This window comes from Oculina patagonica, chromosome 5 (assembly GCF_052425735.1).
Source record: "Oculina patagonica isolate OP01 chromosome 5, crgOcupat, whole genome shotgun sequence".
In the NCBI taxonomy this organism is placed as follows: domain Eukaryota; kingdom Metazoa; phylum Cnidaria; class Anthozoa; order Scleractinia; family Oculinidae; genus Oculina; species Oculina patagonica.
Window position 1 is genome coordinate 28,173,443 of NC_135762.1, and position 21,917 is coordinate 28,195,359.

Below are 21,917 nucleotides of genomic sequence, written 5' to 3' on the forward strand. Positions count from 1 at the left end.
GAGTTCATCTCGCCCGTGCTTACATAACATTACATTTCATCCCGGGAAGCACTGTTTACATGGGTTTTTTCGTCACGTTTCATCCCGGTGTTTCATTCCGGGATGAAATCGTCCCGGGATGACTTTCCCGGGATGACTTTCCCGGGACGAAATCATGTATCATCATGTAAACAGCAACAAGAAAATGACCAGACACCGAGATCAATTCATCCCGGTGTCCTAGCCGATTTTGTCCCCCCTGGATTTTGTCCCCCCAGTCAAAATCCGCTAGCGGATAATGGCCCCCCGGTCAAAATCCGCTAGCAGATATGGACCCCCGGGAGTCAATATTTGCTAGCGGATTTTGTCCCCCCTTCGCGAATTTTGACCCCCGTCAAAAGTGATCATACTTCGCTATCGTACTCCTGGAGTCGTAAACGAATAAAAGAAAAGACGATTAAATGTTAATACGAATATTTCATGAACATTGAAAAGACGAAATAGACAAGGTAAATCTCGGTGTTTACCAAACACAGCATGCATGCGCATTAGAAAATCTGTTATTCTCTACACGGCCCGAAGCAACGTTTTCCAATCGAAAATCAAATGTCATTTTTGTTGATCCTAGGCTAAAGTGCAGAACCAAATTTACAATTGCTTTTTTTGTTAGTTTGTGTTGCCATTCGAGGGAACGTTGAAAAAAAGTTTGCAAATGGAAAGTTTACTGAGTAAGAGGGAAACAAAGCTTAAATAACAATTGTTGAGGGGGGGGGGGGGGACAAATTCGGCGAAGGGGGAGGGGGGGGTCAATTTCCGCTAGCGGATTTCGTCCGGGGGAAAAAATCGGCGGGGGACAAAATCCGCTGTGACACCGGGACGAAAGTCATTCCAGGACGAAAACTCTCATGTAAAGAGGCCCTAAATCCCAAATGGCCCAGGAAAACATCATTTTTACGCAAATTGCTACAGATCAAACATTCGATCAGGTTTCACGAGACAGCAAACCACCACGGACTTCTTTCTTATGATTTCCTTCAGCCATAAGATGAACTTTTGAGATGGGGCATCGAAATTACAACAAATCCGGATTGTTTTTAGAATGTAATTTCCCCCAGGGGTTCCCAAGGGAGCTAGGTCTGGGAACCAATCCGACACTTTCACCGAGGGTCCCCAGAGCCCATCTTCTCTTTCAGCCGGGAAGGCCGAAGCACAAAAACAAAAACAATCGGCGCTTCCAACGGTGTAAAAGTAAAGCTTTTGATTTCCCTTGTTAAAAATTGTGACATTTTCTCATGGATCACATCGTAGGATGTATGATATTAGGTAAGTTTGTCTTTTTCTTCAAATATAAATGTGCTAAATGATACAAACATAATTACTGGGGCCACAGACTGACTTCGTGATACACGCTCGAGCTCCATTCCGCCACAACCCAAATGCGGAACTTTTTGAAATTGAAGTAAAGCTTAAATTAGTTTGGAAGGTAGATTTTACGTTAGTTTAATTTAATGTTGAGTAACTGTGCTTTTCCCTGAAGAGTGAAGAAAATCAGAACTGTTAATTTAGCAGCATTAACTTTTAATAAGTGTAAATTTTGCACCTATGTTTGTATCAATGCTAAGTCTGGGGGGTGGGAGGCGGGGGTGGTAACCGGGCATAAAGGCAGAGATAATATAAGAGATAAGATAACTTTATTAAGGGTTGGATCTGTCAGCAATTATCTGCTCGTATTGGAGACTTTTGTCTGTTTTATGGACTAATTCTGGGATATTTGAACAGAAAATCTCAGCTAAGTTCAAATTCTCCATCTATGCCCAGCCTCCCCCTGCCCCCTCTAGGTTAACATGCCTACAGTAAGCCTTAGATGGTGACGAAGCTTTCGGCGTCTTGTCTCAATTTTTATTTTATTGCAAATGGTTGGCCTGTCTTATACAAGTTTTTAATTACTATCATGAATATCTAAGTTTAAAATCTAATGTCTTAGGGCCTGTTTATATGGAGTAGAGTTGACCCTGGTAGGAGAGTTGCCCTCTCCCCCACGCTATCTTTTACCGAGCGTTTATATGAGAAAGTTGTCCCTGTTGACCAAGCCAAAACTTGGCCCTGTCGGTTCAAAAGACTGGCGAGAGTTATTTTGAAATATCTATCAGGGCGGCGTTTTCTAAAATCAGGAACGCTGAAACATCGACGAAGACCATTTTGGACAAATTTACCGCCGACTTCGATGTAGTTTTGGCCGATTCCAGCATTTGCGCATGCTCCTTATGTGTCAACTTGTCCCTGGCAGGCGAGGCGAACCAAACTCCCCAGGGTCACCCTACCTTCAAAGCGAGTGACCCTCCACCCAGGGTAAACAGTTTGCAGCTATTTATAAAGAAATGTATGAAAAGCTCTCTCGCCTGGGGTGGCTCGGTATGGAGGGTAACTCTCCTACTAGGGACAACACTCCTCCATATAAACAGGCCCTTACAAACAGCACAACCCTAAAAAGTGTTGTAAAGAACTGTGAAGAAATAAAAAAATTGCCGAAGCGGAAACAATCAAGTGCAGTATTCTGCTCTGTTTATTGTTTATCAAAAAAATGCGCCATTGTAATTCAAATCTCTGGCCAACTGCATGAGATTGTGTTGACACCACAGGGGTTAGCTGTAACACATGTTGTTTGTTGCGATTATGTATAAAAACAAAGTGAACTTAGTAATTTTTGTAAAAATATAACTTCTAATTTTTAATTCTTTTTAATATCAGTTTGTGGAATGTTACATTTAGATCAATTTGAAATGTTAATGAACAAATTTATTAATTATGTACAATTGATATTTTTTATGTTAAATTGTCCATCTATCAATCTTGTTAATAAATTATAATATATGCTGACAAATTACTTTTCATTAATTTGTTTCTTGTCTTAAAGGTCTTATATTGGTTTCCTGGGTACCAAGGAATACATTTGCACAGAACAGTAGTAAGTTGAATAAGGGAATAAAAAGACTTCTGGAGGGAATATTGTTTATTTGCGCCCTCGTAGTGTCGCTTGTGGCCCGAACGCAAAAGGGCCGCAAATGACAATTTTCATTAATATCAATATACAGTACAAGGCCAAATAACATCCAGATAGGTAACATATGCATTTAATGAAGTAAACATTTTCGATCCCCCGGCCCAAGTACTACGTTGCAATGAAAATTTTACACGATACTATTGAGGCCTATATCTTATTGAGAAGTTGTTGTATAAAAAGGGCTAGCTGCAGTGTCTCAAAAAATAATGAGCAATGGATTGGTTCATGGATAAAAATAATGGTTGTGACATCATATGGCATCACGTGACGTCATTATAGCCGCCATCTTGGATTTCACCATTTTCTTAGAAAGTCAGAAAATAACGAAAATTAATGCAAAATCAAGCCAGAGTGCTATGGAATGTGAAGATAATCAAATCGTACAATTCTGTTTCAAAACACTGGTGATATTTGGCAAGACCGGCTTGTAATTATGATGTTGCCATGGCAACATCAAATATCATGGACACATGATTGACATATCAAAATTTCCTGCAAGGGATGAATGAACAGCTATTGAAAGTTTCAGCATTGAAGAGTATGCAATCCCCGTAAATTTAAAATTGTAAAAAAAAAACCTTATGGGGTGGGGGGGGGGGGGGCATCCAACCCCCCTGTATGTCCGAGGGTTAAGTTAAACCATTTACCTTATTAAAGGAATATAATGAGGCATTTTAACAACGCAAACAAAATTTACGCGTAATAAAATTAACGCGAATTTAGGAAAAGTTCTGGTCAAATGCTTATAGTAAAAAAGTTAACATACAAAATTAACGCAAATTTTTGAAATACGCGTTAATAACATGTATCGTTAATTTCCTATAATAAGGTAGTCATTAATGATCTTAAGATTAGTAGCCTTACAAATTTTGTCAATCTTTTCTCAGTTTTTGGTCTCCATTAAGTTCCACAGCTATTTTTTTATGATTAACAAAATCATATGAAATATACACAGTTAAGCCTGTTCCAGGCTTAACCAAGGGGTTTCGGGCAAGGCAGCTCCCCAGCTAACTGAACGGGGAGGAACAGGCCAACAGGTATACCATTCTCGTTCATTAATTATGCCGGTGTGGATAAGATATGGGGAAAGATTGTGGCCGAGGCAATCAGCGACTGGGTGAGAAAGCACTATAGCTGTGTATTACGTAGCCAGAGGGGAGGTGGGATGTCGAAAATTTGTCTGGACTTCCTGGCTTGCGTATCTCTTTCAAAATATCCCAAAACTAAGCAAAGGGATCTTTAAATACAGTGATTGTGCACGTGGTGATTAAGCATTACCTAATACAACTATCTAAATATATAAACAAATGGGGTAATGTAATCCACGCACTTCTGAATTCCGTGTTATAATTATGAATGAGAATAGTAGTACAACTTACATCTACATGCAGAATAATTAACAATGGAATTAAGGTCTTATTTATAAAATATGTATTTCTTTACAGCTGGCAGTTCCAAAGAGTTGTGTTTCCCAGGAAACATCAACAATAACAACCTGACATTAACTGGGTCAAATGGAACATTCCAAAGTCCACAGCATTACTATTTGTTGCCTAAATTGCTATGTAATTGGCTGATCACTGTTCCAGAGGGAAACATTGCAAAACTCACCTTTGACAAATTTTACTTGGAGTCAAGCTCAGGATGTTATTGGAATTATGTGGAGGTTTTTGATGGAAATAACAGTTACAGTGAGAGTAGAGGGAAATTTTGTGGTAAAAGCTCTTACTACGACAACTTGTATCCAAAGCACCCAGTTCGCTCAAGTGGTCGATACATGTTGGTGCGTTTCAGAGCAAGCTGGATCGATGGATCTAGCGAGGGATTTAAGGCTACATTCACAGCTGAAAATGAGGCCAGTAAGTGACAAATGTTCTTCACAACCATAATTTAATCTGTCGATGTCGTAGCCAAGGAAAAAGATCCACCCCCTTTCCCAAGATGGCTCAGTATCGGCCACCCTTTTTTGCTCAGTACTTAGTATTGTTTAATTGATAATTAATGTTTTTTACACATTTTCAATTACTTTTTAGTTTGTCCGTATAACAGATTGGTGGTTAGTGCCTCTGTAATTCCTATGAAAAAACTCTTACCAGCCCAAACTATCCCTCAAATCCTGAGAATGGTTTGAATTGCAACTGGCTGCTTGAAGTTGACAATGGCTTTTCATCTGGTGGCTACATAGTGAAGGTGACATTCACTGAATTGGACGTGAAATTTGATAGCGAGCTTAAGTTTTATGATGGAAATAGCACTGCGTCGAGTATTCTTGGATCATACAGTGGAAGAACTCATCCAGAAGTTATTTATTCCACTAGCCGGTACCTATATGTCAACTTCCGGACAGACGACTCTTATGCAATTTTTACTTACAAAGGGTTTAGCTTGAGCTTTTCAGCCGTTAAAGAAGGTATAGTGCTGTAACAGATATTGTTATACATCCGCAGTTTCTCTTGCTCTAAAGACGATTCTCATTGGCTGATTCGTGATCACGCGACCTTGCATAAATTTAAATGTTTCCCGATTGGGAAAATGTTCCATCAAATGTATCCCGCTCGATGAAAAGTTTTGCACAGATAGAGTCAGATTGAGTGTTAAGATCCAGTTAAAGTTCTCTAATAAAAAACATCTCATAAATGAGGCAGTCCAGTTTTCTTTGACATTTCTTCAAGAAACACGCACTGACACCTCCACCAGCGCGTTGAAGAGCATAAACAATCAGCCATTGGTAAACATCTGGAGCAGAAACACAACCTGGCAGCCAACACCCTTGATCTGAAGCACTTTTCAATCGTGAAGAAATGTCAAAGTAAACTGGACTGCCTCATTTATGAGATGTTTTTTATTAGAGTACTTAAACCGGATCTTAACATTCAATCTGACTCTATCCGTGCAAAATTTTTCACATAGAACAATGCGTTCCTAATTTTTTCTGTACCTCTAATTACATTCAAAATACTTTACTACATTCTTCACGCTCTATTATAAAATCATATTAAAAAATAGCCATCACACTTGACATTAACACTGAACTTGAAAATGCTGTCATGAAGACAGCGAAATGTTGTTCTATACTTATATCACTAGTTTTTATTTTAAAATGTTTAAGCTAAGATCATCGCATAAAACGTTTCTCTTTATGTTCATAAGTTTTTGTTTGTTTTTTTGTTTGTTTTTTAATTGAAAAACAACAAACCTATTCTGTTACTGCACTCTGGAACAGCTTGCCAGATGCCCGGCGGGACTCCTTTATGAAAGGGGAGGGGATGCTTGTCGGGAATTTTTAAAAGAACCCCTAATAGAGGCCAATCTGGGTGTGGCTCAAGGTTTTCTTCACCCCAGGCCCTAAAAGATACCAAAAAACTAAGAACGGAATGTGAATAATTTGTAAAATTGGGTTTGAGAACCTAGGAGCCAAAAATAAATTTTCCCCTCTTGCCCCCCCCCCCCTTTTTTTTTAAAAAGGGGTGTGATTTGCCCTATCATTACCCAGATGATGTCACGTGTATTTGGACAATCTCTGTTCCTGCTGGCAACATAGTTAAGCTGACGTTTGAAAACTATGACCTTAACTTAGAGCCTGAAGATTGTAAGCGTAATACAAAAGACAGAGATTATGTGCAGATACACGATGGAAAGGTCCCGGAAAGCAAAGAGCTTGCCCTTTATTGCGGATACTACAGGTTTATGGGTCCGTCAGATGTTTATTCTACCGGAAGGTACATGACGATTATCTTTCAATCCATCTCCGATGGTAAACAAAGCTCAAGAGGTTTTAAAGCACGTTTTGAAGCTGTAGACCCCCAAAGTAAGTATAACTCATTAATTATTGGCGAATGAGCTCTTTTTGCTTGTTTTGTACTTTTGGTATTAAATGTGATTGAGAGCGAGATACTTTCTTTTCGTCTGTGTTTTCATAGAGTTAAATATTATATAAAATATGTACTGTGATAGTTGTTACAAATTATATTCTGCTTGCACGAAATAGCTATGAGTTGAGTATTATTTGTAGGCAGTTATTTGCAGGTGACGCACATGTGTACTGGCCCCTCAACCAATCAAAAGAAAACTGTAAATTAAATCGCGCGATAAACGTTTTGTTTTTGTTGTTGTTGTTTTTTGGCGCAGTAGGGACTAGGAACCGTGTCCATGAGACATTTCAACAGGAATACGCCCAAAGCGTTATGTGGACTCACTTTGTTCGGTGTTTGATCGAACATTGTTTGCTCGATTAGCCACCCCAAGTTGTGTGACAAGCACGATGTTGGACGAAAATAGTTGATCGTTAAGCCGGTGCTTTAAAGCCTTGGATAAGAAAATTTAACCGCTCTTTATTAAGAAATCGAATGGTGTTGTTTTCTAACATTTGTAATTTGTTCATATAGGTGCCGTTTCCGACCATTTGTGTTTCTCCGGAAACGTCAACAATAACAATCTAAAAATAACTGCTTCACATGGAACTCTACAAAGTCCACTGAGAGACTCCTGCTACCCCCCAGATCTGAGCTGTGATTGGCTCATCACTGTACCAGAGGGAAAGACGGTGAAACTCAGCTTCGACACACTGGAATTGGAGCTGGGACATACATCCGAATGTACAGGAGATTATGTAGAAGTTCTTGATGGGAATCACAATAATAGTGAGAGTAAAGGAAGATTCTGTGGGTACCAAATTCCAGACGACATTCGCTCTCATGGTCGTTACATGTTGGTGCGTTTCAGATCAGACTCAGATCAGTTATACCACATTTACAGTGGATTTAACGCTTCATTCATAGCGGAGGATAAACCCAGTAAGACAGACATGTTTGTAATGATGCATGATACTGTAAATGTCCGAAAATAGAATTCCAGGTTCAAAATATATAACTATTACAGTGTCTCATCAGAAATGTTTAGCCCATTGGATAACAGCTATCATGTTTACACGAGACATTGTTAACAATTATCCTGCGAAATCGCGCGGAATATCGCCTGATACTTAGCCAACGAGGCCGTAGGCCGAGTTGGCTAAAATCAGACGATATTCCGCAAGATTGAGCAGGATAATTGTTTTATTATTCAACAAATTGTTAACGAAACACATTTTGCACATAGAAAAACTGTAACTATGCAGCGCTTTACAAGATTTCGAACCAATCTTCGCAACCTACGAATATCGCAGGATATCTGTTATGTACGGATGACAGATATCGTTAACATTTTGACCATATATGGGCAGCGCGCGCATCTGTTGAATAATAATTACACATATTGGGGAGCAGGGATAACGCAATGGTGATAGCGCTCTCCTCCCACCAACGTGGCCCGGGTTCGATTCCCAGACCCGGCGTCTTATGTGGATTGACTTTGTGGTTGGCTCTGGCCTTACTCCGAGGGTTTTTCCCGGGTTCTCCGGTTTTCCTCCCTCCTGAAAATCCAACATTTCCATATTCCAATTCGACCTGTTTTGAGGACCCGCTTGAAAACCAGCAATAGCTGCTGTGGCTTCCTCTCTAAATTTACTTAACAATTATTCCACGAGCGCACGTTGGATATGAGATGGTAGATAGCCAACAAGCGCGAGTGGAATAATTGTTTTATTAAAAACGCCCAAAGAATCGCAATATTTGAACTCCATAGGTGTTTCATTGACGCGGATCAGCTACCATATTTGTGGTCAATGGTATATGAGCTCATATACCATTGCCTGTTAACCAATCAAAACTCAGGAATTGCAATATACCATTGCTTGTTTTTAATAAAGTAATTTATTTAACTTTTTATTAGGAAAACCGCGTACAGTATAAGTCATGCACATTGGACTTTTTTTTCCTCTCTACCTGGTGATAATTTGTTGCACGTTTTGCTTTTTCAAATCAGACTTGTGACATAACTAATAAACCAGAACAAAAACCACAGCAAAACATGGGAACTATGTGCGTAATATTTTGACCAACTTTGCATGGAATTGACAAGTATGTGTATTTGTCCATATATAGCTGTAGCGGTACCTGCCAATTCGAAGGAGGTGTGTTACCCAGGGAACATCAACAATGGGAACCTGAAGTTCTCTGGCTCACATGGGACTTTACAAAGTCCACAGCAGGACTTCACGTATCCGCCAGATTCGAGCTGTGATTGGCTTATCACTGTACCAGAGGGGAAAATTGTGAAACTCAGCTTTGACAGATTTGCCTTGGAGTGGAGTGAAGGATGTACAGAGGATTATGTGGAAGTTAGGGATGGAAATGACTTTAACAGTAGAAGTAAAGGAAGATTCTGTGGCTTGACAGCTCCAGACGACATCCGCTCAAGCGGTCGGTACATGTTGGTGGCTTTCAGGTCAGACTCGGATTATTCAAATTATGGGGGGTTCAAGGCAACATTCACAGCAGAGGATAAACCCAGTAAGTGAGAAATGCTAACCGTAAAGCAATAAACAGACTATTGTCATTTCACTATGTTTCTTGAGTGCAAATTTAAAGCGCACAGTCTGACAAAAAAAAATTCTTCTCTCTAAACTCTCAAAGTCACTTCGCCTGCTCACTTTCTTGTCCGTTCGAATTTGTTTTTAGGCTCGAGCTCTCACACTGTAATTATAGTCGTTGTTACTTTGGCATTTATAATTTCACTGGTTTGCTGTGTCGTGTGTGTCGTAAAGCGGAAGAAGAAGCCAAACAGCGATGCTGATGTTGCAATTCCAATGACGACAGCCACGATTTCAGCATCTCGTACCACCCGGCCAGGAGAGGTTCAACATTCCCTTCACCCCTCCCGTCAGCCACCTTCTGCCCCGGCGTTAAACCTCAACCCACTCCCTCCAGTGGGTTATGCTCCAGTCCCAACGAACCCAGAAGTACCTCCCCCAGCGTACCCGTATCCATTAGAATCACCACCACCCTACCCTGGAGATGAGTCAGCTCCACAATACCCACCACCAGGACAATCGTATCCATGGCAACAGACCAATAGCAGTGCTCCAGCTGAATCCTCCGCACCCACCGAGGGTCCAGTCGAACCGTCCGCTCCCCCTGAGAGTCCATAAAGTATTGGTAGAAAGATGCAGTCACTGTTAGAATATATCATTTCATTTTTTTTGTCATTAAGTGAAGACTATAGCCAGAGAAATAATGATACTGCTCGCTCGAGGGATACATATGCGATCCGTGTGATAACTTCGTTAACTCCGTTATCTTTCCACTGATGTTGACAATATATCTTTTAATCAATCATCCCTTGTTTGTACAGTCGAAGCTCTCTTAACGGACACTCTCGTAAGCGGACAGCTCTACTTACGGCCACCTTCTTTGAAACCCCGTTTAAACTCCCATACAAACGCTGTATTTTTACATTCTCGTAAGCGGACATTCCCGTAAGCGGCCGCGGACACTCGCAGAGATTACGACTTAGACTTTTTATTTGTTTTTAAGCTCTCGTAAGCGGACAGCCAAAAGAAAATTCTATTATCAACCTCTGTATCTTTGTTTTTATCAATCAACTTCACATCGCCGTTCGCACAATGATTTTACAGTAATTACAGTACCATATTTCCCTTTGTTTTGTCGTCATCCACGTCCAATTACATTTCGGAACACCACTTACATGCATATGCCCTTGTGACTGGAATTACAGCGTCGTCAGCACAACACTGTAGCCAAGGCACTCAAGTTTCCATTTTAGCCAAGTCAGAGACATTTGAGTGTCCCCATGGGTATTTTTTTGTATTTCCAATACGGTACTGTATTTATTGTTAGCTGGGCAAGCTTCCGTAAGCGGCCATCTATCGCCTACACCTCTAGTGGCCGCTTACGAGAACCATTCTTGTAAGCGGCCAGCTCCAGTTACGGACACTTTTTTCGCGTCCCGAGGGTGTCCGCCTACGAGAGCTTCGACTGCACCAAGATTTAGCAAATTATAAATATTTCTAGGAATTTTAAAATTTAATTTGTAGTATTTTTTAGGAATTTTAAATTTAATTATAATCACATTAATTTTTTAGGATTTTTATTATTAGGTTTAGTCAAATTTATGATAAGATTTTTTATATTTATTTTGGAATTTGTAATTAGGTAATCGCAGGTCCACGTCAGCTTTATGCTGCCCTTAACCGACTTGCGTTAACAAATAAATTATGTCGGTCGGTCAAATGATCCACAACGATTATACATACCACAAAGATCTTAATTACTTAAATGACATTACCTGCTATTCAGTAGGGTCTTAAGCACTAAAGTGAGCAAATAACTAGAACTATTTAAAGGAAACATGAAAATATCAGCTAAAGAAGATAGAGAAAATGTCTAGATAGTCATAAGGCAGAGAAGAACGGACAGTATAAGATTGGAAAATTTAAAAAAGGTTCCATCGTAAAGATTTCTTTGTCTGTTTATTTATCTATTTATTTATTTATTTATTTATTTATTTATTTATTTATTTATTTATTTATTTATTTATTGTTATTAGTATTCGTAGAGCAGAAGTTAGAAACAAAACTTTCTTCGGGCATTTTTTTTTTAAACGTGCGATGTTTGCTGCAACTTTGTTCCGAGCACCCTGTACGTTTAGTATGTTGGTTCAATTTTACCCTTGAGACAATCTGGTATTTTTCTTTGTTTAATACCGTCTCATTATCACATATTACCGGATAGATCATAACAAAGAAGTTTACATCTCGTAGTGGAATTACGTGATTAAATCGAATGCAACTTCACAAAAATCCTGTACATTTTTGTTTCTTTTTCTTTTTTTTTTTTTTTTATGTCATCCCGGTATCTTGCTGGTAACAGTTTGTTTCACAAGAAAGTTCGTTCTCCCGAAACCGATTCGTCCGGATTGAAGGGGTTTTTTATTATGCGTCTCCTCCTTATATCTCTGGCGAGTTGATTGTTGCTTGAGGCCGAAAAAAAAAATCAATTCATGGTAACAACATTTGAGATCGAAGATCAACACCTGCCATATTTGGGTCGTCACGCAACACTTGTTCCAAGGGAGCGTTGCGTTACGAGCCCAAACAACGGCTGCAAAGAGTAAAACACGCCTCGTGTAAAGCCACATGAGAACCATACGCCACACAAATTACCTTTTTGCTAAAAAAATGTATGATGTGGCAAAAGGTAAGTAAGTAAGTAAAGCCCTTATATAACGAGGGTGGCACAAAAAATACTAACAAACCAGTGGCCCTCTAAAATTATTTACAATAAAATATAAAAATACACTAGAATACGAATATTAAAATATGGATAAACTATGCCACAATATAACGAATAAAAATACAACAAATACGAGATCAAATATTAAAAAGGTAAATAAAGTGTAAACAAATTACGGAGTAAAATGATTGAAAAGCTGCTGTTCTTTAAAAATTCACTTTTCTTCTCTCTTTCGTATGATTGGTCATGATTCCCCAGCTGTGCTAATACTAATAGCCGTTTTTTGGTGGGGGTCGGGGGGGGGGGGGGAGCGGTACTGTACCCCCCAGATTCCAGAAAAGGTACTGAGTCCATTTCAATGCTCATCAAAGAGTAGATGTAATATTATTTCCTTAGGAAAGTTAAGTCTGCGTTCGAGCCTAGTGGCCATTCAGGCCAGAGCTTACCTTCGTTTCGGGAGTTATTACAAGTTTCCGTAGCATTAAGCGACTACAAGTATTTTTCTTCTACCTGGATGGGATGCTAGCCCAAACCCCAGCATTAAATTTGCATGTACCAATTTATACACCTGGGTGAAGATCGAGAGCTGAGGCACTGCGAGAGTGAAAGGTCTTGCCCAAGAACACAACGCAACTGGAATAGTTGAATACTACGTCAGCGTTAGCGGGTGTGCCCATGGAAACGCAGAATGTGCCAATTTCGGACTCAGATTGTGGTAAGCTGTCATAGTCTGCTGGGTAATCATGATTACTACACTAAGCCTGTTCCAGGCGTTCGGTTAGTTGGGGGCAGCGCGAACAACGGCGAGTGAAAAAATAGGCCTCGCCCTTTTTTTATCCCGTTTTTCGCTCTGAGCTTACTGATCGATGAACGGCTAAATTACTACAGCTTTCGCCTTTGCATGTCATGTTTATGTATAAGAAAACACCATGATAAAATCAGCGTTACGATTTTGTTCAGTCGTAATAGGCTTCTTTCGATATGTTAAAATTCAGCTTGGTAGCGAGGCCTTGAGGACACAAACAAAAGAAATTTTACAAGCATGTTTATTCATTTCTTTTGTTTGTGTCCTCTGGGCCCCCCTACCAAGCCTATTGGACCTATTGATAAACCGGCTATCAACCAATGTTCAATCCTGTTTCCTGAATACACGAAATTTCCCGGGCTAGGGAAATTTCTAATGAAGAAAAATTGCATTGCTGATTTAACGCCGGGGGGGGGGGGGGTACTCCCATATGTGGTCTATATAGGTATGTGCCGCCCGATAGGGTATGGTTTTTAAGGTTCTCGGTCCTTAAATAGGGTATCATTTTTGCTCCTTTTGGAGCTCCTTTTTGGTTTCCTGTGTAATCCTTAGATAGGGTACCTAAATTCTATTAGCTAAAATAAACGCCCAGCTAAACGAAAAAAAAAGATATCTTAAAACTGAATTTTCTGTTCAGGTATTAGTAAAGCGATTTTATAAAGATTTGTGTCTTGCCGTGCGCGGTTAGCCGTTATTTGGGTCGTCACGGAACGCTTCTCCTCCCCTTGAATAGGGTGTCATTTTTCGGTTTTGGGCCTTAAAAAGGTATCAATTTTCGCTTTCTTTATCCTTAACTCGCATATGAAAGTGACGGGGATGCTCGTCTTCTCGCTTTATAGGGGTGTAAATTTCGGATTTTTGGTCTCGCTTAGGGTGTTCCGGGCAAAACGCCAATATTTTTTAGCTATAATGGTCTCGTTGAGGGTTACACACGAAGAAATATACAAATATAAATTGTATTAGTTTGTTGAAGGTTTGTCGCTGACTGTGTTTTTGATGTTATATTCCAAGACGTTTCGGCTATTGCTTAAGCCTTCATCAGTTAAAAAATCAAAGCTTTCACACGCGATTTAAAATAGCAACACGTTAGCGCGCGCTTTAAAAACAACGTGTAAAAGTTTGAAACAAAAGAAACGTGGCGCGAAACTCATGCGCGTGACAAGGACTTGTAAACCTCTGGGATGACAGCATGGTCGTTCCCAGAGTGCGGATCCTTAATGGGCAACCAGGCTTCCAAAAAGAGTCGCTTGTGGTAATTTGGCTCATGTCCAACTACATTGACGGCATTGAAATCCATGTGGTGATTATTTTCATGTACATGACAGGAGATCTTTGAGTCATGGTCGAAGATGGCCACTGCCCGTTTGTGTTCCGCAATCCGGGTCTTTAATGGTCGCTCCGTTTGACCGTAGTATACAAAATTACAGTTGGTGCAATTGATTTTGTAAACTACGCCAGATCTTGGGCAGTCAACATCATTTTGAGCCTTTGGGCGCGGTAACAAACTGTTCACAGTTTTTAGCGGTTTGTAGGCGACTTTGATCTCTTGTTGTCTCAAAATGCGGCCAAAATGTGGCTTCGTGGTACTCCCTTATGTTCACGGCATTTCCGAAAAGATTGGCTAACTATGTCCCTGACTACAATTACACTATTTTCAAATAAATTGTATTCTTAGTTTTTTGGTGTCTTTTAGGGGTCAAAAAAAGCTTGGGCCACACCCAGATTGGTCTCTTTTATGGGTTCTTTTCAAAATTTCCGACGAGCATACCCGTCCGTTTCATATAGGAGTCCCCCCTCCCCCCGGGGGAGAATATTGAGCGAGAACGGGAGGCCGGAAACGAGCGCCAAAAACGGGAGGTTTCCGGCCAAAACGGGAGGGTTGGAATCTCTCTGCGGTTTGGTACTAATTTCACTGATTTCGAAAGGCATTGCCTTCCTTCTCCAGGATCAGGCCGGGCCTTCTCTGTGCCTTCGACCGTCCCTTTCGAAATATTGGAATTCAAATATAGTACCAAACCGTTAAATGAAATCAGCCTTGCAATTTTTCTTCACTGTTACAAAGCGCCCAGTAGATCTGGGAACCAGTCCCTTGTTCTTGTCCCCAGAGCCCACCGCTTCCCTCAGCCGACAGGACCTTGGGACAAAAACAAGCAAAAGAAGCGGCTTCCCTTCCCACGTTTCAACTTTCCAGGATTCAAGACGAACTATGACTGCGGATTACCCTTGAAATTGTGAACTTTTCTCATGGGACACATAGCAGGCTGGATGATATTAGGTAGGTTGTCTGTTTTGTAAATAAATATTCTAAAAGTCAGTTTGTAAAAACGCTGTAAAAATTCGTCACATGGGTATTTTTCATTCATGGAAAATGGACTTCTAGACTTTGCAGCCGTTGTTTGGGCTCGTAACTCAAGTACATCATTTGAAATACTATCGTAACTATCGATAATTAAAGAAACTATCGCGATCGATAGTTGAATTTGTGATCGATGCTTCACTATCGGAACACTTCCAACCGCGATGCAACGATAGTTCAAAGTATCGTTACACGTACAGTCAACTCTCGTTATAGCGGACACGCTCTGGACTTCGTTTAGTGTCCGTAATAGCGAGAGTCCGTAATAGCGGGGTGTGAGGAAAAAATGGCGTTAACATAGGTTAAATAGTATGGGTTATGACGAGCTTATCAACAGTCGTGAAACAACTCAGTAGTCGTTAGGTATGGAGAATGACAATGGTCGAGGGTTTGATTTCTCCAAAGGAGTCGTCTGGAAGAAAAGGGCGCAAGCTGAAGTAAAAAAGCAAAGTCTGGTGTACAGCTACTGAAGCAATTGATGCAAAAATAATTATTGCAGAAGACTTCTGAAGTGTGTTTCGACAAATAGTATTCAACACACTGCAATTTTCCGTGATAACGTTATGTGAGAAGTTCATGGTGTCCGCTTTATCGAGAGTCAAAACAATAAAATTGTTCTTTTGGTACCACGAAAGTGTCCGTAATTCCGTTATAGCGAGAGTCCGTAATAGCGGGAGTCATTTCCAGTCAAACCTCTATAACTTTCGTCGGGGATCTGAATTTTGTCCGTAATATCGAGCGTCCGTAATAGCGGGGTGTCCGCAAGGCGAGAGTTGACTGTATTGGGGCCATTCCATTTTATATCCACCCCCCCCCCCTCCCATAGATGAGATTTGCTGAAGGGGCTTTGAAAGTAATTTCTGAGGGGTAGCCCTGTCAGCATTCTTTGATCTTTCGAATATTTCTGAAGGGGTTAGGGAAAAGTTGGCTTTTTTCGGAAGGGGTTTTGGAAAACTGGGTTATTTCTGAAGGGGGGGGGGGGGGTATCATGGTAACACTTTCATTAGTGGATAGAAACATTTCCATCAGCCTATTTAAAAACTATTATTAATTAACTAACTACCTGCTTACTAACTAACTACGAGTACAACAAAATAAAACTCCAAATCATGGATGCTTTTTTCTTAAGGGGTAAATTTTGACTTACCTCATCAACAGGGCAGTGTGGATATAAAATGCCCTATGTGGGGTACTCTCTATAGTGAACTATACGGGAAAGTCCGACCTGAAAGGGGTGCTTTTTTCAGGCTGTATAAGGGAGGGTTCAAAAGTTATTTAGAGGGGGGAGCTATGATTTTTTCCTGTTAGGTATTAGGGGAGAGGGGCTATCGAAAAATATTTTTACCAATAATATCAAGGTATAATGGGGGAGGGCATAAAAAAAAAATCCATAAACCAGGGATCCATATTCGCAGTCGTCCGGTCGTCCGAGACGACTAAAACATTGTATGGACGACCAAATGATTACATAAACTCGTCCGCTGGACGACTTAAGTTTGACTTAATGAAAAAAAAAAAACAATTATTAAGTTTTCTTATGAGTTACTTGCGTTCTGACCACTTGTCATCCATTCATAACTTTTCAAAAACAGAACATAATTTGGAACTTTCTGTCGCGATAAAATCATAATTTTGGCCGCCATCTTGGCTGATGCGGTATTTTCCATCAATGAAATCATTGCAGGCTCAATTTTCAAGCTCTCAACCGCTGATATTTTGTACTGCAGCTGCATCCGCGAAAACACGAGGCGATCCGATCGCATCAGCTGATGTTTTGATCAAAATTTGCCGTTATCTTGGTCTGGCGCCGCCAGCAAAGAAAAAAAAGCAATGTTAACACTTCAGAAAAACAAACCAAATATGAATAAGAAGAGCAAAAGCGTTCTTTTCTTCCGTGGTTGCAGTCGAAGAGGCCCTGGCTTTCATTTGTGCCCGCATCATACGCTAGTACGCTTCCGCAACATCGCAAGCCGCTTGGGGGCGTGATGTTTTGTGAAATTTGTAAACCGGCAGCCAAGGTAGACAAGTAAAAAGTCTCATTAACAAATAATTGTGAATCAAACTACAGATTCGTTGTCTTGAAGATTTCATGTATACACAGTGTTACATACATGTGATAATAACAAAAAAGTCAACTTTTCATTTAACTTGTTGTACAGTCGCCATTCTTCACTTTTCAACGGGCAAGTAAAATTTTGCCAGGGCAAGTATGTCATCTTGCATACTTGCCCGGCTGACGACTTGGAGAAAAAACGAATATGGATCCCTGATAAACAGGTCTAAAGTCTATTTGTGTGATGTTTAATAGCACACTGAGCTGTGTGTGTATCAACATCTCAACATATTCTGTGTGTATTTTTACGTGAAATATTACTGGAATGTATGATGCCTCAATAAACCAAATGGCCATTTTTAACTGGTTTAGAAGGCTGCAGTGAATACAAGCAGTATCATTTTACTACTGCTTATCAGTTTGACAAATTTAAATGTTTTTCGTTCTCAAAAAACTATTACAGGGGAACCTCAATTTAACGAACCTCTATATAGCGACGTCCTCAATATAACAAATGACATTCTTCGCCCCAGTAATAGTAAAATATATGGGAAAGAACCTCGATATAACGAAACCTCGTTATAGCGAACATATTATGCCAGTCCCTTGGCCCTTCATTATCATGATATATCGAGGTTCCACTGTAAATACTTATCAGTTAGTAGTTTAGCTGGTAAAACAATTGCCATATAATGTGGTTAATTTTGAGACTAAAAATGTCTTGTTTATCTTCAGGGTTTTCGAGTGGTGGAGGGCCGGAGGGGGGTCATGGTATTTTTCCCACAGTTGTTGGTTATGTAATGAGGGGGGGGGGGGAGTGGAAGGCAGAGAAAACACACACCAAATACTAGAGGGGGCTTCCAAAAAGTGCAAGGGTAGAAATCTAAACTCAACTTTGCCCCCCACCCCACCGCACCCCTCTAGATAAATAATTATGAACCATCCCTAAGGGTAGCGATTTCACGAGTTGGAGCATGCAAAAGAGTAGGGAAAATTGTTATAAAGGGCCTTTTAGAATATATCTTGAACAGATGCCCCAAATGGTTGATTCAGTATTTTAAGGGTTATTCAAGTGAAAAATCAATACACAATATGCAGTATTCCTTCCGCAGGTAGGGGTGAAGTTTTTCCTTCTGCAGAAAGGGGTGAAATTTTATATTGGAGGGATACAGAACTAGAAGGTTACCTTTTCTGTCAAATATTATATGAAAGGGTGTTAGAGATTGGACCTTGAGTGTCATCCACTAAGTTGACTTCGGAGTTATAGCTCCTCCAAAACTGTCACCTTAAAAGAGATTTTCTTTGGAGCACATATCCTCAATCACATAAATCACCTTTTCGATTGCAGCTATGTCGCTTGCATGGTAATGTCCCAATGATGGTGTAGTGGTAATATCACACCTGCTAACTAGTGCGTGTAGGTGAGGGGACTCAGGCAAATTTTGAAATTATAAATATATACAGCTATTTCAGATAACCTTGTCCGGATCAAAGCTTAAAGATAGACAAGACTGAAAGGCATTATGGGTAGAAGAAGAGAGCAACTGCGCGTGCTGAATACTAAAATATATAGTGACACGACAAACGCGGATTTGCACGTTTTCTTTCTTTTCAGACATGTGAAACAAGGTGCTTTTAACCACACTGAATTTAGAAAGAATTTTCAAAACTCAGAGCCAAGTGAGAGTGAAAGTAAGGCTACAAAAAGGCCTCCTGAGAAGAAAAACAAACTCGTGAATTCTTCACGTGCGAAATACAAATTTGTACATTTATTGAAGCTTATATGCAAATTTGTAGTGAATACCCAGAACGCCATACGGTCTTGCCTTTTAGTTTTAAGCTTTGACCCAACAACGTTAATTGAAATAGCTGTATACATTTATTAAAAACTAGCCATGGTATATTGCAATTTCTGTGTTTTGATTGGTTTAAATATGGTAGATATACACATGGGCAAGAACAGCCGGTAAGCACAAATATTGCAATTCTTAAGGTGTTTTTAATAAAACAATTATTCCATTTGCACTTGTTGGATATGTGATCTACAGCCAACTCTGTGCTACGAGCTTTGTTGGCTATCTACCATCTCATATTCAACGAGCACTCATGGAATAATTATTAAGTATATATAAAGTGGTTAAAATTTATTTTTGGTTTACCGGTAAGTATGATTCTTATTTCCCTTTGTATCAGAATATGATTTCATAAATACCAGACAATAGATGAAAAATAAGAATGAATAAAACCAGTAAATTTAAACCAAAACATATATCAATCTTAACTACATTTCATGTACATTTTTTTACCTTTATTTGATTTTTTTTTTATTTTACAGCTCTTATATTGGTTTTCTGGACAGCAAGAACATTTGCACTGAACAGTGGTAAGTTGAATTAATTATCTGAATTTAACTGTTGTTTTTATGTCCTTACTAATTAAGTTTTCCAAATAATATATTGATATACTAATAATCAAAGCAGGACAGCAATTTCAGGACCTTCATTGCATCTGATTATGACTGGATGTATTGACTTTCAGTACAAGCTTTAAGTTTTATAATTTTATAAATAACTGCGCTGAAGGCCTCTGTGCAAAAAGGGCGGAAGTGATTTTGGCTAAAAATGAACATTGACAAAACGACTCGACATTTCGCATTTGGGTTTGTTTATGTATGTGAAACATTCTACTGTATTTATTTCTCCTGGTTTTTGCTTCGTTTTCAAGAAATAACATATGCAAAAAGCTTGGTTTTTCAAGTCAACGTTTTTAAAGTTTCTCTGTTCCATTTAAACAAAGAAGCTACTTAAGATGCCGACTGGGAAAACCTAGTTTTCTGCGTATGTGATTTCTCGGAAACGGAGCATAAGCCAGCGAAAATGAATTCATAACAATGTTTCACTTATGTAAACAAACCCGCACGCCAATCTTGGAGTTGTTTTGGCAATGTTCATTTTTAGCCAAAATCAGTTCCGCCCTTTTTTACACCGAGGCCTAATCAACTGGTCTGTCAACTGTTTTTTTTCCATGCATCAGTTCCACACCTATTGTTTCAGTTTATGGTTAACTATGTCACATGAGAGTGTTTTGCAAATGGATTTTTCTTATATACAGCTGCTACAAAAAAGAAAATGACATCACCTTGACAATAACAATGGAAATTAAATGAAAGGTCTTATTTATTAATTTGTGTTTACTTTATAGCTGGCAGTTCCAAAGAGTTGTGTCTCCCAGGGAACATCAACAATAACAACCTGACAATAACTGGGCCAAATGGAACCCTCCAAAGTCCGCAGGACCGCTCAACGTACCCTCCAGATTTGCTTTGTAATTGGCTGATCACTGTTCCAGAGGGGAACATTGTAAAACTCACATTTCACGAATTTGACTTGCAGTCAAGTTTGGGATGTACAAAGGATTATGTGGAGGTCTTTGATGGGAATAACAGTTACAGTGAGAGTAAAGGAAAATTCTGTGGTCTTGCCTACGGGGGATCATTTCAAGAGTATGTGCGCTCAAGTGGCCAATACATGTTGGTTCGTTTCAGATCAGACTCGACGTATGCGGATGGATATAGTAGGGGTTTTAAGGCCACATTCACAGCTGAGAATGCAACTAGTAAGTGGCAAATGTTCAAAATGTATAATACCATAATGTCCCTAAAACCTCTTCTTTTCAAGGCAGAAGTGTCTGCCCCCTTTCCCCATTGGCTTAAATTTCGTTCATAGTTCCTCTCAATAATTATTAGGGAAGTGGTCATAACAAGAGTACTCGACGAGGACCACCTTGTGTAGGGGTGGGGGGCTATGCAAGATACCACCTGTCTGGTAAGCCAAATGGACAAAATTTATTGGCCTTAAAATTTGAGTTGAGACTTTCATATTAGGTGTGCATGAAGCTTGGCCTGCTGGAGAAATGGCACAAGGAGGTTTAAATCTTTTTCTTATATTAGTTTCTACTCCTGATGGAGTGGGGGGTATACAAACAAGGCACCATCTTTTAAGGTGGGGAAAGGGGGGTACATGAAGAGACCACCTGTCTTTTTGCAGAGCCGTGGGTCCTGTCTGAGTACAATTGTTTTGACCATTTCCCTTAGCCACCGTTGATTCTTGTTACTTTATTAAATGAACATAGCTTGGTGTTCTTATACCTTAATCAAGTGAACTATTTCAAATGTATTTTGAGGTTTTCTCTATTTTGCACATTTTTAAAATGGACAAGGATGATACTTACTTTTTGAAACCATAGACGGAAGACATTTTTGATAAATTTTAAAAGCACTGCCACAAAGGAAGGAAAATTGTGGAGTGAGCTATGAGTATGACGAAGAACGCGCAGGGATCTTGAAATTCTCGTCCCCATAGCCCTTATCGCCTCTCTTAGCGCTGGCGAAGCCGTGGCACAAGAAATGAAAGACTCTGGGACATAGCGGGATTTTCGAATTAATTTGATTTTTTTATTGGCTGTTTGAAACAAAGAATTCAGTCAAAAGTCAAAAACGGGGTGACTCACACATTTTTTGAAACATCATGACT

General features: G+C 39.7%; 2 protein-coding genes across 3 annotated transcripts in view; both read left to right on the forward strand.

The window, feature by feature from the left end:
* Positions 1-1,228: 1,228 nt before the first annotated feature.
* The window catches only part of LOC144654315 (bone morphogenetic protein 1-like), a 28,112-nt gene continuing 7,423 nt past the window's right edge, over positions 1,229-21,917 (forward strand). The window contains exons 1-3 of one of the 2 annotated variants that reach the window (XM_078514419.1): positions 1,229-1,302; positions 2,894-2,944; positions 4,486-4,899. In XM_078514419.1, coding sequence (XP_078370545.1) covers positions 1,272-1,302; positions 2,894-2,944; positions 4,486-4,899 — 496 coding nt within the window. In that variant the 5' untranslated portion in view covers positions 1,229-1,271. Of the gene's footprint in view, positions 1,303-2,893; positions 2,945-4,485; positions 4,900-15,115; positions 15,252-19,720; positions 19,769-20,586; positions 21,001-21,917 lie in introns of those variants that run through there. The other variant, XM_078514420.1, reaches the window with a different exon arrangement.
* Positions 4,982-12,369, forward strand: LOC144654119 (tolloid-like protein 1). Its single transcript, XM_078514219.1, has 6 exons — positions 4,982-5,020; positions 5,102-5,450; positions 6,534-6,848; positions 7,426-7,833; positions 9,022-9,429; positions 9,598-12,369. The coding sequence occupies exons 1-6, from the start codon at positions 4,982-4,984 to the stop codon at positions 10,065-10,067; spliced, it is 1,989 nt and encodes a 662-aa protein (XP_078370345.1). The 3' UTR covers positions 10,068-12,369.